The sequence below is a fragment of the Lycorma delicatula genome, chromosome 10 (assembly GCF_047948215.1).
Source record: "Lycorma delicatula isolate Av1 chromosome 10, ASM4794821v1, whole genome shotgun sequence".
In the NCBI taxonomy this organism is placed as follows: domain Eukaryota; kingdom Metazoa; phylum Arthropoda; class Insecta; order Hemiptera; family Fulgoridae; genus Lycorma; species Lycorma delicatula.
Genome location: NC_134464.1, coordinates 69,877,696 through 69,897,051, shown reverse-complemented (window position 1 = coordinate 69,897,051; position 19,356 = coordinate 69,877,696). Strand labels below are relative to the sequence as shown.

The 19,356-nt window shown below is 28.5% G+C and overlaps 2 protein-coding genes across 2 annotated transcripts in view; both read right to left on the bottom strand.

Moving 5' to 3' along the window:
• LOC142331725 (uncharacterized) overlaps positions 1-19,356 on the bottom strand; it is a 499,803-nt gene that overhangs the window by 251,656 nt on the left and 228,791 nt on the right. The window lies entirely within an intron of this gene.
• Positions 1-19,356, bottom strand: part of LOC142331408 (RYamide receptor-like) — a 177,548-nt gene that overhangs the window by 36,314 nt on the left and 121,878 nt on the right. The window contains exon 6 of the mRNA XM_075377297.1: positions 5,502-5,602. Within this exon, the coding sequence (XP_075233412.1) occupies positions 5,502-5,602 (101 nt within the window). The remainder of the gene's footprint in view (positions 1-5,501; positions 5,603-19,356) is intronic.

Sequence of the window (19,356 nt, the reverse complement as noted above, 5' to 3'; positions counted from 1 at the left end):
TCGTAGTGTTCCATGATTAGGTATGCCTAGAACAACTACCTGAATTTCAGAAAAAATAACTCGTAACGAGAAAATTAATTAAAAAAAACCCTCAAAGGTCAACTAGAAAGACTTTCGTTAGTTTTTAGTTACCTAGAACAAGTTTATCAGCGATTCTAATCGAGTTTTATCTAGTCTTATCAAGTATTTAATGAAGATGAGTTTTTGAAAGAAGGCTGAAATGTTTTGAGAAATTTATTATTTATTACGAAACAGGTCCGTATTTTTCTAGCCCAATAACCTGGGCTAGACATGCCCAGTAAGCCTGTTGTAACATGCTTAATAGATTATTAAATCATCATAATTGTACTTAAGTTATGAAGAAGGAATGTTGGGATCTTATAACTTTTACGGAATCGTAAGAGGCGATTCATATCTTGTGATATTATGAGATGTTATTCTCAGGCTATTAAACAATCTATTGTTGGCAGTATTATGTTTGATAATAAAATAGAGCGCCTCATCACTGTTCTCTTTAAAGTTGAAGACTACTTCAATCAAACTTATATAATAAAAACAAGGAACTAGTTAAACAAGTCAGAACTAGGAAAACAAACTTCTTATTTAGGATGAATTTATAGCACATTAATACAAATAAATATAATATATATAAAACAACATATGTACGTGTCTTTATTAAAATAATTAACAATTATTTTACTGAATAGACTTTTAATACAAATTACTATAAACGTTTCTTAAATTACTATCAAAACCGTATAAAGAGTCAGTTTTATATCCCATTGTTTCTTTAGATAACACATTTTGCGCGTGTTTTTACTTTTACTTTTTACACTGCAAAGTGTATTTACTTTTTGCAGAAACTTCGTGATGATGTGTGAAGGTATACCTGCACTAATGAAGTTTAATGTTTGCCTCTTGTACGTGGAGTTTAAAGATAAAAAATCTTTTATTTTTTTTAAAGATACAAAACCTTTTCTTTTTTTAAAATAGGTGTGGGATAGTTTTTATTAAATTTATCTAATCATTTCGTAATCTAATGATAAATACAACATAAAAATAAAGAATGGAATGAAATATAATTATGATGTGCATTTAGGTGAAGAAACTTCAAATTCCCAATATGTAAATCTATATATATAAAAATGGATGTTTGTCTGTCTGTATGTCTCTTATGCTTTCCTAAACCGTTCATCCGATTGCGATGAAACTTTAGTGAATTGTTGTGCGCACGCCCGCGAAGGTTTCTGAATTAGTTTGGAGCCGCAAGGTGGCGCTGGGATCGAGATATTTAAAAAAATTGTATTTATGGTCCGATTTGGCTCATATTCAGAATATATATTAGTTACGTGAAAAAGAGATAATTTTTCATAAACTATACTCGCTAGATGGCGTCGGTGACGAGTAATTTAAGAAACAAACAAACTTTCTCCCTAGAAGACAGAAGATTACCCGTGCGGACAAGATACATATAACAAAATTTTGCATTTTTAAAATTCGTCCAGAAGATCTCGCTAGTAAAAAAGTACGTAAGAAAAAATAAATACCCTGTAGATCTCGCAGACAAAAGTATTTAAGCTCTGTCAATTTTTCTTAAGTGGCCAGAAAAAGGACTGTGAAAAAGTACATTAGTGAATAAAGTGTAAAAAAAAAGTGTTTAACAAACTTACATAGGTTGCATAATTAAGATAACAAGATTTTATTAAAAGTTTGGGAGTTGTGCGCACGCTCGCGAAGGTTTCTGAATTAGTTTGGACCCGCTAGGTGGCGCTGGGTTCGAAATATTTCGAAAAATTGTATTATGGTCCGAATTAGCTCATATTTGTCCAAAACGAGAAAGTATTGGTCGACATACAATTAATCACATGCAACCATATAGCGCGGGCGAAGCCGCGACGGGGATTCTAGTGTATATTAAAAATTAGTAGTGATAAGAAAAAAGTAAGTATATACTTTAATAAAAATGAAAGTAATGCATGAATGTATTACTCCATTTAGATATAGTGTCACTAATTACGTATAATATTTCGTACATAATGGGTATATCAATACACAAATTTACCAGGATTACCAGGAACAAACTGGAAGGGGCAGTGCTTCATTAGAAAAACAAGAAATTGTAAAAAAAATCAATTTTAAAAATTCAGTGAAGAAGAATAAAAAATAATCTGAATTCGGAAAGGGAAAGAACAGTCGAAGTTAAACTAGCAATGAGTTTAAAAACAAATTAACAAAACATTAGGTAAGAAATTTTCTAAACTACTTTAGAAAAAGTGAAATATCCAACTTTTTTGGATTCTGGGCTTTTTTGGACACTTTTGGTCCAGTTGTTTGTAATAAAAAGCGGAGTTGCACTACTAGACGTTACAACAGTCCTAAATCCAAAATTTCAACATCCTACGGCTTATCGATTTTGAGTTATTATACATACGTACTTACAGACTTTACGCAGAAACTAGTCAAAATGGATTCAGGGATGATCGAAATGGATATTTTCGTTGAATTTGAAAACGGAAATTTTTCGCGATCATAATACTTCCTTTACTTCTTACAAGGAAATAAAATTAGAAAAATATTGCATCACTTCCCGGCTAAACCGGTAAGTCATGATAAGCATCAATATTTGAGAATCTTTAATAAATTTTTGACTTCCTTACTCGATGGGGAAAATTTAGGAAGAATTTATTTATAAAGATGTCATTACCAAAGTAAAATAAAGGTTAAAGTGAATTTTTTTAAAGTATTAAAAAACAATTGCTTCTCATTTTGGGTTCGGAATATATGTAGTTGCCAAAGCTTCTTTAATTAGTAGGGATGAGGAAAAATTAAAATAATTTTTTTTTTAATAATAAGAATCAGAACAAAAAAAAAACTATGCATGAACAATATTTTTTTACAGTTGGTAAATAAATTTTAAGAAAATCTTTTTCTACAAATATTCATGCGTAGTTAACATTAAAAAATTGGCTTTAGTAGTTTTTCAAAAGGAAAAACATTTTCCTAAAAAAAAATTTATATTTTAGGTCAAAGGTTTATTATTTAAAAAAAAAAATTGTAGAAATTTTTTGGTAGCTCTATAAATGTAAATTTTCAAAGACTTTTCGAAAAACATTTAAAACTGAGGGATATTAACTAAAAGAAGAAAAAAGTATATTTTTCAATTTTAAGGATGGATGATGATTTTTTGAAAAGAAACTGAATATTTATTTATTGTAGGTAACAAATTTGCTTTAATAAACTTTTTTTTAAAAATGTCTCAGAAGAAGATAAAAATTGGTTTTTTTGCGATATTCTCCCACTCTTTAATAAATTAAAAAGATAATTAACACCATCAAAGGCATTTTTTCTTTTCTTAACAATTATAATTATAATCGGCTCTCCTGCGGAGCCATAAGTAAGTTTCCTGACAAAAGCACGTGATAAGAAGGTCCTTAAGGAACCCCCAAAATAAATAAAACACAAAAAACAGTTCAAAGCAAACTTAAAGTCAAATATGAAATTTCAAGCTCAGTTATAAATCACAAACCAACAATTTCAGCATCATGTGGTCCACAAAACAAACATTAATAACAAATAAAAAAGAAAAAGAAAGAAAAGTAACAAGAAATTAGATACGACACCACTAAACTTGACGGTGTTAGATTTCAAACTGTTACGCAGACCCTATGTCGAGTAAATAGGCTCGTTTCAACCGTCGGACGTCTCTGCTGTTATCGAGTAGATTAATTGCAAAGTGGTTTACATGATTCTCAAGCATCTGAGTAGGTATTTGACATTGCGCTGTTGTGCAATCTCACGAACCGATGGGAGCTCCAGATAATCCTGAATCTCATCATTCCGCGTGAACCACGGAGCTTCGGCAATTACCCTCGCTACTTTGTTCTGAAATCGTTGTATAATTTCCACATTACTAGTTCTAACCGTTCCCCACCATTCTACACCGTACGTCCAGATTGGCCGCAGGATAACCTTGTAAGTTAATATCTTGTTGGATAACGTGAGGCCTGAGTACTTCCGTAGCAGCCAACGAAGTTCCTTGTTCCTTGCGTTTAGCTGTTTCCTCTTCATCCTTACGTGGCACTTCCAGGTCAAACGCCGATTCAGGTGAAGTCCCAGATACCGCACAGTCTCCGTTTGCGGGATCAAAACACCATCGAAGTACACACCGAAACAGTCACTTCTCCGCATGGCAAATGTGACGATCAAAGGCTTCTATATAAAAATATTTAAGCCAAATCTGAAGAAAATCGGTTTCATGAATCCTGAGTTATAAAAACAAAAGCTGTGTGACCCACATACATATGCTTTTTTCGTCGTCGCATTAAGTTATTTAACAGTTGATTTTCGTAATTTAAGATTCTGAAGTTCAAATCCTAGAAAAGGTTATTTTACTAGATCTTTAAACAGATCTGAATACTAGGCAGTGGATACCGGTGTACTTTGGTGGTTGGAATTCACTCAGGAATGATCGGCATGAGTCTGTACAAGACTATCTCATTTACAAGTATACATATCATATCTCACTGGGCTGGCTGGGGGGGATTGTTTATTTTTCACTCTTTGAAAATATTTCAACATACACATTAGGAAAATAAAATACGTTTTTTTGGTCTAGATGAAGTAGTTGGACCCAAAACCTCAAAGATTTGTATAAAACCGGAAACCCATTTTTGACATGATCACCATACTTTCCCCTTTAAAACAGCTATTCTAGCTATATTCTCCATAAAAGTAAAATATCTTTAAAAAATATGTACAGATGTATCACGAAGTTTTCCCGGGACGTTCATAACGTATTCTACTCGTGAAAATAATGGGAAAAGTTCATATGTCCCAAATTGCTTCGTTTGTTAGTAACGGATAGTGAATAATTTTGTTCGAATTTTTCTAACTTTTCTTTGTTTTATTCAACTTATGTTCCATCATTTTGTTTAGAATTAAATTCTCTACAAGTTTTCTTTAAACATTTTAATGTGTTTATTACTCATTTAACAAAGTTATTGTACGTAAAACAGGATGTTATTACCTCGTATTCACCCTAAATTTTTCGAAAAATACTGCAGATTAGGTTCTCGGACATATTTTGATGGAGTTTTTTATTTCAAAAACCATAATATGTAACTAATTCTGTTTCTTAATTAACGTCCTAAAAATTTCAGTATGACCTCATTTCACCGTTGTAGCTGAAATCTGAGCGAAATATTTCACTAGCCGTAACTCGCAAACGAATCATTTTAGTATATATATTTATGTGAACTCTCTCCATTATTTTCATGAGTAGAATAGGAATGTCCCGGGAGAACTCCATTGCACATTCTGTACAGTAAAAGTTGCCCTACACTGTTACTGCACTCCTTTAAAAATCTGATAAAATATACATAAAGGATAACCCTTGAAAGCCCTGATAAAGAGAATTTGATTTTTATATTGCTTTACGGTAAAAATACATCAATAATAATGATTATAAAAGTTTGTATTGAAAAATTATTATAAGAACTTACTTGTTTATTTCTGGAAAGATGTCTTGTAATACATTATAAGTTTGTAGAGGAAACCAGCAAAATGCAAAAAGGGCTACAACTATCACAAGCATCTTTATAACCTGTGAACAAAAGAAGAAAACATATGTAGACTTACATTTTCAATCATCTCATAAGTTTTTAATCTTAAGTAAAAAGTAGATAAACACTGAAAAATGTGTACCTTTATCTCAAGAATGTTTAATCTTACATATTGTTTTGCAGATTTTATTGAATATAAGAATCTTTAAATTCTTTGATATTAAATTGATTACATTTTATGAGAATAATCTTGTATTAAAAATTCAGATATTTACTAACTTAAATATTTTTAAAAAATAATATATAATTTGATTTGAAAAAAAAATTAATTTTGAGATAATTTCTGTAATAAAATCCATGTAAACAAGAAATATAATTAAACAAACATCCTTATTTAAAATAATTCCCTTGTAAATTTTAACAAATCATCGTTGTTTTTCGCTTAATATTTCGTACTACTACTACTATTAAAATATTATTTAGAACATAATTTATTTTACACTTTTTTTTTGCCGGTATAATAGATTTTACAATTATATTATCAACCTTGAAATCTTTTATTCATAACTAGTATATCTTGATTATCATATTGTCTAGTTTTATATGCTCCTGCAAATAGTGTACAAAATAATAATATAAAATCTTCAGTTTATAAATTATTATAAACTACATCTGCTATCACATGCGTTTTAATCTGTATACTGATTCTGAAGAATGTAAATTTTTCGGGGATCATCTTCTAAAGAACATAAAGAAGAAAGTTTGTATGTCTGGAAATGCTTCGTTAGCAAATCCTGGTGAAAGATTTCATCTGATTTTAACATGGTATTAAATGAAAGAAAATCTTTCACAAAAATTTCAACATTGTGGTATGATTTGTTTTTAATAAACTTCAAAATTTTTATATTTTTGTTTAGTCTCTGTAGCCTTTATTTATAAAATTTTACTCAAAATCAAATTTTGTATAGCTTTTTTTAAACCTTTATGTATCTACTAGTTATTCAACAAAGTTATTTTATGACAAACATAAAATAATGATTTTTTTCGGTCCTAAAATTTGTATTTTACCCCAAATTTCCACGAAACTACTAAAATTGAAGTTCTGGGACCTAATTATTTTTTTAGTTTATTAGGTAAGGTTTCATATAAACCCATTAAATTTATTTCTTAATTTTGGTCACAAAAATTTCAATTTGGCATAATTTTACTGAAGCTATAGAAATCAGGGGAAAATCTTTCGCTTCATTAGAGTTTCAGCCAACCGAAACTCGCTAACGAAACGTCTATGTTTTTATCAACTTTCTTCTTTATTTTCACTACTTGAATTTATCCTGAAAGTTTGTTACATTTTTCGTGATTACTCTATATTTGTCAGGCTATTTATTCTACAATACACATAAAACATTTTTTGTTAAATTTTTAATATACGAGTAAAAGAAATACTGTATAAACCATATTGTTTAATTATAAAATTAATGCTTTATTAATTGTTTTATTGTAAAACAATAATAATGTATTGTAACTTGAAAAATATTTTATAAAGTGAATGCAACAGACAGTTTTCATGGCTTCATTTTTACGTTTACATTTTTACGACTTTTCAAGTCTTATCTAATACACGTGCTATCACTATATCGATATAAAACACTATCAAATATATTTACAGCATTGAATATTATTATTATTACTCAGTAAAGTTAAAACTAATAATGAAAAGTCACAGTATATATTAATATTTTATTAATACCTTTTTTATTCCTGATAAATGATTGATTTTTCAGGTCATAAAAGTAAAATAACTCTTTAACTTACGGTGTAAATATGAGCATTGGGGTGGGTAATTTTTATTTGAGTTATTAACAATAAGATAATCTAGTCAAGATTTTCTGTGGTAAAATATTGTGTTAAAATATGCTCACAGGATGGTGTGACGTCACCGACATTATTGTGGTATTAATTTTAGTAAAGGAATATAACGTATACAATAATTATAAAATTATTTATTAATAAAAGTTATTAAATTTTTATAAATGTGATTTACCTTATTTTTAAATTACGGTACAATACAACCTTGGCTATTTGTTTGGGAAGGGTTTGTTGTAACTATATTTAAAAACAAAAACCCTGTTGCAGATAAACATGTATTTAAAATTAACCTAAATTTACCTTTTGTCCTTATTAAAAAAAAATTAAAAAAATTCTAATTATTACTTTCCGTTACGGTGTGATTCCGTAGAGTAAAATTTAAGGAATGATTTAAAACACGACGTCTATTGAGTTGGAAAATGAAAAAGAGAACATTACATTCAGTTGAACAGTAAAAAATATTCTACGATAAAGTAGGTTTTCAATGTTGAAAATTGATTTTATTGCAGCAGTTGTAGTTCCATTTAGTTAGTTAAAGATTAATATGTTTGGTTTTTTTCACGATGATAATACTCTTTTTATTGAAATTGAAAATTACTTTACAAATATGCAAGTGTTAATAACAGTACATTTATATTGTTGTGAATGTGAAACTGTTTGGATATTTCTTAAAATTAATGGCCCAGAAACTATACCGAGAGTATAGACAGCAATTTAAATAGGTAGCGTAGGAACTTTCAACGAAATATAGTGATAAAGAAATATAGTATTTCTATTATTGGAAACTAACTTGAGCCAAACGTATAGATACTCCACTAAATCACGTGATAAATAACCAGTGACAGAACGAAACAGCGTTACAGGTATCAGAGTCTCTCTTTTTCCTATTTAGCCTCCGGGAATTACCGTTCAGATATTACTTCAGAGGATGATTGAGGATGATATATGTATGAGTATAAATGAAGTGTAGTCTTGTATAGTCTCAGTTCAACCATTCCTGAGATGTGTGGTTAATTGAGACCAAACCACCAAAGAACACCGGTATCCACGATCTAGTATTCAAATCCGTATAAAATAACTGACTTTACTAGGATTTGAATGCTGGAACTCTCCACTTCCAAATCAGCTGATTTGGGAAGAGGCGTTCACCACTTGATCAACCTAAAGGGTTACCACTAGACCCAATGGTGGGTTAAAGGTTTACATAGTCTAATCTTACTTCTTGGATATCTACGCTGATATTTTATAATAACGGGCTCAATTTCATAAAAGCACAATAATCAATCACTGTATTTTATTAATTATTATTAACAAGTGAAGTTATATCTCATTTTTATTTAAATCATTTTTGTTTGTTCAGAAAAATTCTTGTTAAAATTATTTTTATAATACATTATATATAATTAATAAATAAAAACGACTCATGCTTTTCAATACCTTAACCTTCTAAAAATATATTTTATTTCATTCATACAAGAACATGATTCTGTTATAACTATTGTAGCCTTACGGCTCAAATCTGTTATTTCTTTATATGATTAAAAGAAAATAGTAATACAACGGATTCTCTTCTTTAAACGTTCTTTAGGAGATTATTTCTTTAATTACAGCAACGAGAAATGAATTAGAAGTCTACAATTTGCTTATGTTTGAAAAAAAATATATAATGTAGGACATATAAAAACTATTTACATATGTCTTCTTCCTTTGTAAGATATAAATTTGAAGAACATAATTACTAGTTTTTATCATTTTTTTTATTTTTATTATACAAACATATTTTAGAAATATTTATTACAGATATTTATATATCTTTTTGTTAAAATTCTATTGAAATAAATGGTACTTCCTGTATATTTCTTAATTGCATGACATTACTAAAGATTAAAAATATATTATTCTAATCCTCGTAGAATATGTATAAAATAATTTTTCAGTATCACATTATTCTTTGGAAATATAAATAAAAATCTGTTCAAAATAAAATGAAATGAAATAAAATAAAATAAAATGATTTAATAAAATTAATATTAGTAACTTAGAGCTGGATTCGGATATGAAATTTCTATTAAACCAGAACGAAAGTATAAAACGTTTGTTGCAGTTCCTCTCCTACAGTGGAATGAAGAATACGATTTAGTGATTTTTGTCTGATATATGTACTTTATTTTGTATCTATTGTTGTCACTTGTCTATGTTTATTATTTATGTTCCTGTTTCTTTATTGTTTATTTTTGTTCTTGATCCTGCAAACGTAGACTGTGCGGTATCTGGGATTTTACCTGAATCGGTGTTTGAGCTGGAAGTGTCACGTGAAGATGAAGAAGAAACAGCTAAACGCAAGTTATAGGGAACTTCATTGGCTGCTACGGAGGAACTCAGGCCTCACGTTATCAAACAAGATCTTAATTTACAAGACTATCTTGCGCCCAATATCCTGCTGTGGACTATCCTGCTCTGGGTAACGGCTGGTACTAGTAATGTGAAAATTATACAACGATTTCAGAACATAGTAGCGAGGGTAACTGCCGAAGCTCCGTGGTTCACGCGGAATGATGAGATTCGGATTATCTGGAGCTCCCATCGGTTCGTGAGATTGCATAACAGCGCAATGTCAAATACCTACAGAGGCTTGAGAATCATATAAACCACTTTGCAATTAATCTACTCGATAACAGCAGAGACGTCCGACGGTTGAAACGAACCCATGTACTCGACTTAGGGTCTGTAACAGTTTGGAATCTAACACCGTCAAGTTTCGTGTTGTCGTATCTAATTTCTTGTTACTTCTCATTCTTTTTCTTTTTTATTTGTTATTAATGTTTGTTTTGTGGACTATATGGTGCTGAAATTAATGGTTTGTGATTTATGACTGAGCTTGAAATTTTTTATTTGACTTTAAGTTTGCTTGCAACTGTTTATTGTGTTTTATTTATTCTGGGGGTTCCTTAAGAACCTCCTTATCACGTACTTTTGTCAGAAAACTTACTTACGGCTCCGCAGGAAAGCCTATTGTAATTATAATTGTTATTGAGCAAAACATTTTTGTTCTTTATGATTTTTGTTGTTTTATATAATACTATTTGAGAATGTGACTGTATTACTGTGTTACTGTCGCTAATGACTATAATTGTTGATGCGACTATAAAAAAAAAAAATAAAAAATAAATTAGTACCTTAATGAAATAGTTACGTGAAATCAATGAGCTATTCTGTTTTGGTGAATTTCAGCTGTTTTGGATTTTAAAATCGTTAACGAATTAATTTTTAAACATCATGATAAAATCTCTTATTCGACGAAGTAACATTTGAATTTTGTGGTATATATTCATAAATGATTAAAATGTATAGAAATTATTATAGCGTACACATAATTTACATATAATGAAGTTTTAGTGCAATTATTTCACTCGATAAAAGGGATTAACACAAAATACAGACTGAAATGTGATATTCAGCATAGAAATACATATTTTGTTTGTAAGTATGAAAAAGAAAAATTGAGGTGAATACTGCTTAACTTTAAAATTAATAATAATTGAAAATAGCTATAAAACACCTTTATTTTTATTTAATAATTAATTTTTCAAATTAAAAAGTTTTTTCAGTTTCATATCAGTTAAAATTTAAACTACATTTGAAAAGTCTTTTCGCAAACAAGTTTTTTCCAAAAAATCACATTAGCTATGTAATTTTATTATGTCACAACGTAAGGCGAGTTATAATAATGTAGAGAGTTTGTTTTTTTCTTTTACCCTGTAAAGTGAATTTTATATGCGAATTTTAAATTAATATATGTTGTTTGAATAGTAGAAAATATTTTCATCTGAGAAGCTACTATGCTATATTAAAATCATTGAGTTTATCCTACATTTTCTAATATTTCACTTCTTCAATTAACCATGCTAATTTGTTTTTCATTATTATTTTTATAAGAAAATAAATAAAAACATTAAATTTGTTAGCAATGATTGTAAGACAAAATTAAGTTCAAATGCCTTTGGTAGGGGGGGGGGGGGTAATCCAGGGTTAAATTTTAATCTGTATGCAAATACTTGAAAAGTTCATCACCGTTACTACGTTGTATTGCTATTTACTTAAATTTAACTTCATGAAATTTTGGTACCCTAAAATAGGTAATAATAAAAATGTAGAATCTGGAAGAAAACATTTATCCTCTTTGCTTTATTAAAAATTAATTTTAAGTATTTGTGATGAAAAATAGAATATCATTTTTAGTTGTAAAATTTGGTTTTGACAAAAATTATAAATCTGTACTGGTAGATTAACACGAAAAAACAATTGTCAAACCATTTAAACATAACGCAAGAAAAACTTCTTAGCTGCCTTAACCAAATGTCTTTTTTTATCTGCAATCAATTTTTAAATTTTAGATGTCCTTTCTTTTATATTTAATTAAAGTGGTAAATTTTATTATGAAATTACTAAACAAAATTGAATTTGATTCTCAGATTTTTTATGCAAATTTAAAAAATGTAGAAAAAAATCTCGATTGTAATTTTTGGAGAAAAGTTTAACTAGTGCTAAAAATAATTTTACTGAATTAGATATATTCTAAGTGCTGATTTTAAGAAGACTTAATGGTGACTTTAAAGGAGTAATTTATATTATATTCCAATTTTTGTATCTTTTTATACTTTTATAGTGTAGGGTAAATAGGTCAAAGAAAGCAGAATAATATAGGTTTATGGACATGACAGATAATTATAGAATTGAACAAAACGAAGCCGATAATAGGCTTATATTAAAAAAGAAAAAAACACGTTAAAACAAGTTTTATTAATGTATTAAGGAACAATTGTTATTTATATTTATCTCTTGTATTTGTGAAAATGAAAAAAAACCTTCTAATATTAACTTACGAGTGATTGCGTTTGAGTTATTAATTTTACACTATATAAATCAGTAAGTTATTGTTACATGTAAGTTTCCTTTTTTATAAAAAGTTCAGTTTTATAAGACAGTTTAACATCCTAATACTAGTAGGGTTTAAAGCAAGATATAAACCATTTTATTTGTGAGGTAACGAAAAATACTCCAATAGACCAGGGAAGGATTTTAACGGATTTCTTTTACTACTCTTATTTTTAAAGCTGATTTATTTAACTTAAATCTATTAAGTACTTTTTGATACAAGCTGTTAAATCGAGCGTCATTCTTTTTATCTATATTTGTTTTAACTTCATAATCCTCAGGTACAAGTAAATTTAAAAAGGATTAACTAAAACATTTTAAGTAATTACCTTAAGTAATTGGATTCATTAAAAGATATTATCTTTACATTATAAAATCTTGGTCTGTGTAATTTTAATCCGTCAATTAAAAATATAAAAATATAATTGTTATTCTTGTTATTATGATAATAATTATTATATTTTCTCCTAAGAACATTATGATATATATATTGGGTACTTTTTTCCTTCCTTAGCTTCATTATTTTATTATTTGTTGATACATTTCGCAGTGATTCCATTGTCAGAACTTATTGTACTGGTCCTTTTAAATTTTTGTTAGTTTTTATAACGGTCAAACCCCTTCCTTTATTTGACGTCATGGCTTATCTGGCGTACTTGTTTAATTGTTATTAAGAGTTATACTTATCTTTTAATTTTATTTATATATTTCCTTTTCAAGAAAATTGAAGTTCTTGAAAAGTACATTCACTTGATTGTTGATCAGTCAATCCTATGAATATAATAAAAGAATGAACCTAAGAAAGGTAAACAGTTCTCAACATAGTAATAATAAATAATTATTAAGTAAAGTTTTATTACTTCCATAAAAAGTAGTTTCTATCTTAAATTTTATCTAATAATAAATTTCGTCTATTTTATTCCTGTTGAAAAAAAAAATTAAAGTTTATTTTAAGTTTATAGATCTGAAGATGAAGTAAATAACAGAAAGTGTAAAAAATCTATTATTGAATTTATGATCTAGAAGTAACAAATAACACGAAATGATCTTGAAGTAACAAGTAACTGGATTGATTATATTCTCCAGCGGGATGTATAGTCGAACGATGAATAGCTCATTTGGTTATTTCAATACATCATACAGTTCTGGGGCCTTTTGTAGAGAGACGTGAGTCTACTTCTAGTGGATGTTTGGAATTTAAAAGAAAATAAATATTTTAATTGTTTTTGATAAATTTACAGATATAAATTTATCCTTTGATTTGGATGCCAAGAATTACGTCTGGCTTAATTTTACTAAAGGTGCAGAAAAGTGAATGAAAGCGCTATTTCATTATAAGGTTTCTGAACATACGAAATAATTTTAATTTTTTCTATTTACTAAAAATGATCTGTTTCTTACTTCTCAAAAAAAAAAATCTGATGAGGACACCACACGACTCCCTTGAACGCCTATTAAATTACACATGTACTTTTTATTTTAATGAAAAGTACATACATTTTATTTCATTTATTACTTCTGATATTTTTTCATAATTTTTTTTGTTGTTATTAATGAATTATTATTTATCGTAATTTTCTTTTTTCCAATCGGAGGTTAATAATTATTAATAAATCAATATATTTAAATCAAAAAAAAAAAAAAGTTAAAAAATATATCTATATGAAGTCGGATTCGAACCGATGTGCCTTCCCCTTGCAAGATCAAAATATTTCATTAATTAAACTTTTATTTGGCTATAACTCTGGAACCAATGAAAATAAGTACCACTTATGATATTGTTGTAAAGCTCTCAATGAGGGCTAAATTACTGCAGTTAAGAAAAAGTCTAAAAATCCAAATTTATTTGGACAGTTTTGGTTAAGTCGATGCAATCATCTGAAAACCGAAATTTTTCGCAATCACAATATTTTCTTTACATCGTATAAAGAAGTAAAATGAAATTTTGACAAATAAATTGTAATTACAAAAAAAGTATAAAACAATTTGTAGGATTTTTTTTTTCTATTCTTAATGTGAAAGTTGGAATCTATTCAACTTGTAAACGTTAAACAACTGAATAGCTCAATGAGATGAGGATGACAGGTCCGAGTAAATGAATCTTGAATAGAGTCAGGACAAGCCTTCCTTAGATGTGTAGCTAATTGAACACAAACTACCAAAGGACAGCCCGGTGGGCTGGTCTAGTGGTTAATTTGTTATCGCAAATCAGCTGATTTCGAAGTCAAGAATTCTAAGTTTCAAATCCTAGTAAAGGCAGTTACTTTTATACGGACTTGAATGCTAGATCTTGGATACAGGTGTTCTTTGGTGGTACGTTTGGAATCCCTCAAACAACTACCTTACGGTGGTTCCGGAGGCTAAACAGAAAAAGAAAGAAAGAAAAACTACCAAAGGACAGCGGTTCCGCTGTATGGTATTAAGATCACCAGAGAAGTAACTTACTTTTACTTGGATTTGAACCTCAGAATGTTTTACTTTAAAAAACTGATGTGTATAACACAAGACTTCATTGTACCCGTATTAAAAGTACATAAAATTTTATTTTATTAAAAACTTCTGGTATTTTTTTTATTTTGTTTTTATTGAATTTTTATTCATCGTAAAAGTTTTTTTTTTTTAAATGAGAGGTTATTAATTATTAATAAATCAACATATTTAAATTAAAAAAAGAAAAGGAGATGAAGTCTAATTCGAATTGATGTTGCTTCCTCTAAGATCCAAATATTTCATAAATTAAATTTTATTTAGCTATAACTCTGGAATTAATATAAATAAGTACACCTTATGATACATCGTTGAGAAGCTCCCAATTAGAGCTTATTATTGGAGTTAAAAAAAAGTCCAAAATCCAAATGTTTTTGGATTTTGTGGACACTTTTGGTTCAATTGATTGCCATCAAAAAGGGAGGTGCAATCAAAAAGTAGATGTTACAACAGTAATAATTCAAAAATTTCAACATCTTACGGCTAATCGTTTTTAAGTTATGCAAAATATATACGTAGGTACAGATGTTACGCCGAAACTATTCAAAATGGATTCAGGGATGGTCAAAACGGATATTTTCGTTGCAAATTGGAAACCAAAATTTTTCATGATCACAATACTTTCTTTACTTCGTACAAGGACGTAATAAAACTTATTTGAAATATTCTTCATCCTTATATGTAAAATAATTTTTAGGGTTTGCTCATTTGTTTGTCTAGGATGAACTTTTTTAAAAAAAAGGATATAAAAAGTATTTCGTTATGAATTCAAGAATTTTTTTCTTTGAATATAACTTCTTGTAGCAAAAAAAAATTAAATTAAAAGTAAATAGAATTTTCAGTAAATTTCATTATGTACTTTTTATAAATTACATACAAGAGCACAGTTATCTTTTCACGGAATCATTTACTGTAATGAATATTATTATTATTAAAGGGTCAAAGATTCATTTTAGTGAATGCTTTCAAAGGGAGATAAATTAAGCAAAATAAAAATAATAAGCAATATTTTTACGTATGAGAATATTTCATTAATTCGACTGCTCTTTTTTCAGATAATAAATGAAAATTCATATCTACCTCCAAGTAAAGATGTGGGTAGAGCAACTGTTAATTAAATAAAAATATTTAAACTTCACCCATTTATAAATATTCTTTTCAAATAAGCAGAAAAAATATTATCTTAAATTATAAATATATAACTGGAATATGCTTAAAACAATTAACAAATGATTTAGAAAATTTTCTTATCACCGTTAGTGATAGAAAACTTTAATTAAAATATTTTTTTGTAATATCTAAATGAATATTTAATTATACCTGTCAAGTACAATAACAATAAGATTATAGGTGACCTGAAATTAAATGCAAGACCCTCTTGCAACTCATATTCTTTATAAAATTAGAATCGAATGCCAGGTTTACTAAAGGAAATGGATTTTTTAAAATTTTAATTCATAAATTTTTGATTTTAACTATTTACTACATTCAGCATGATATTAAGGTTTGGAAACGGCTACATATTTCTAAACTACAAATAATAAGTGGGTAAAATAACTTATATTGTTATAATGTATTACAAATTGCATTGTTGTATAGTAACAGCTGATTTAAAACTCGAAATATTTAATTAATTTTTAAAATTTTAAATTTTTAAAATTGTTTTTTAAAAAAATATTTTATTAAGTAATTTAGGACCAAAAATATTTAACTAAGTTTTAAAATTAGATAATTTTATAATTAAAGTAAATAATCTCAATTGACCTAGCCGTTTATTTGTAGTAATGTCGTAAAATTTTCGTTATGGTTTTTTATTATTATTAATATTTTTCTTATTTATTATTGTGAAATCTGTTATTATTGGTGTTATTAATTGCAAAATTAACTGTTTTAAAAAATGTTTAAAACTGTTTAAAAATGGATGTAATTCTAAAAGTAAATTAAAAAACATATTATGGGACGTTTTATCTGGTTTTATTACTACCATGAACTTTCTGTTTTTGCAAATTTGATTGTTTATAACTTGTAGACGAAGTAATTTATGGACATATTTTTTTCATTGCCTTTTTTCTCGAAAACGTTTACATTAAAATCATGTATCAAATCTACACCTCATAATTTTTGAAAAAAAAACCTTTGATTTAAGGTGACGAATCCAAGGTGGCCGAAAAAAATTTCAAACATACCATAAATTAGTAATTTTGCGACTAAATATTTTCATATTATCTCATCCTTTATGTATTTTTTTCACTTGCATTTGATTTGCAATCAATTTAACAAACCAGAATGTTTTTTTTATTAAATTTTCAAAATATTCGTAATTAAATAAGTTAACTTTTATATAAATAAAAAAAAATTCTGATGTGGACAACACATGACTTTCTTGTACGTCTATTATATTACATTTACACATTTTTGCTGCACTTCATTTAAACTTATTTCATTTAAAAGTGATATAGGATCCTCGTATTCTTTAATAAAAGTGGACAGTCACACAATTGCTAAAATATTAGTTTTTATTAATATCCAAATTTATACAATTACTAATTCAACAATCTTACCTTAAATATTACGTTAGAGTAAACATCAATTGATTACTCTTTAAATAAATTGTTTTTAACAAATAATCCAATAATAAAAACTGATTTTCTACACGGTAAGATGAAAATTAATAATTTTAACCAGTATCCAGCAGGAGTTCACTAAACGTAATAATTTAATTATTATTAACTTTTATTTATACGACACACCAGAAATCTGAAATACGCACCAAAAATATTGTGCATATTATGCACAAGTGAAAAACAATTTTCAATAATCACTTAAAGTTGAATACAATTCAAAAATGTATTTTATTTTTTTGTCAAATAATTAAATAAAATTATTTTTTTAAAAATTAAATGTACAATTTTTATAAGAATTTGATAAGAAAACCCAAACACAGAATGATTCAAAGAAACGGGAAATTTAAAAAATTAAATAACGTTAATGAAAAATTTTTTTTAGAAAATGAATTTTATTTTATGTAATTGTACAAATGTTGCCATTTTAGGATACATACATTTTAGTTTATTTTGGAAAGATGACATCTTGCAGGTGACCTCCACTTCTACGTAAAAGTCTCTTCGTTAAATTGTTCATGGTTTGACGTAACATCTCGACTGGAATTTCCGCAATTGCTTCTCGGATCTTTGCCTTCAGTTCTTCCGTTGTAGCAGGTCTACTGTGGAACACTTTGCTTTTAAGGTGAGCCCACAAAAAGTAATCGCAAGCTGAGAGATCAGGTGATCTGGGAGGCCATCTAATGTCACCTTTTCGTGAAAAGACACGTTGTCCAAACAATCGGCGTACAGTTGCCATCGATATTCGTGCTGTATATGACGTCGCTCCGTCTTGTTGAAACCAGGCTGTGTTAAGAATTGGTGGAAATCTCTTTTGTTGTTCCACAACAAAGGTTTCAAGCACGGCTACGTAACGAGCCGACGTCACTGTAATCGCAAGACCGTTGTCATCCTGAAAAAAATAAGGGCCTATAACACCGTAAGATGACGTAGGACACCACACGGTCACTTTCTGGCTGTGCAACGGACGCTGGTGTAGCTGCGTAGGATTTTCTTGTACCCAGTATCTGAAATTTTGCTTGTTAACAAATCCACTGAGGTGGAAATGCGCTTCGTCTGGCATCCACAGTTCGTGAACAAACACTTCGTTATCATTTATCTTCTGAAGCATTACATTACAGAATTGTGCTCGAACAACTGCATCGTTCGGTTTCAGTTCCTGGACGGTCTGCAACTTGTATGGATGGTATTGCAAGTCCTTCACTAACATTCTTCGAACACTTGAACTATGCGATTATAAAGGTGCTGAGAGACGACGGATCGACCGATGTGGATTTCGTGTGACAGCATCTTGTAAAGATTGAACATTCTGTGGTGTAAGAACGGTTCGCTGACGGCCTGGAGGTCTCTTTTTCATTGCCGAACCAGTTTCCTCAAAATTAGATATCCATGTTTTAATTGCATGTGCTGATGGAACATGGTCGTGCCGTCCCAGATTAAAATGACGGCGAAATTCTCTACGCGCTCCCTCCACACTGTCATTGTTTTTGTAAAACGCTTTGATAGCAAATGCACGTTGCGCACTACTCCAAGGATCCATGACAACTAAATGGCAGGTTAGGTTAAAGAGGCTGACCCCACTTATCAAGTAGTACCAATCGCCCACGGCTACCAACACAACTTTCAAAATTTCCCATTTCTTTGAATCACCCGGTATAATACTATTTTAAATTATAATTTTCAGTTAATATTAAATAATCAAATGTTTCACCACTATTACATATACACATATGTAATAATGCTTATTAAATAACAAATAAACATTTTTAAAAGTACATAATTCTTCTTTTTTTTTTTGTTTTTTTTTTTGTTGCATAATTCTTTGTTTCATTAATAACTTCTGAGTTTTCTCCTATTTTTTTTTATTGATACTATTGAATAATTAT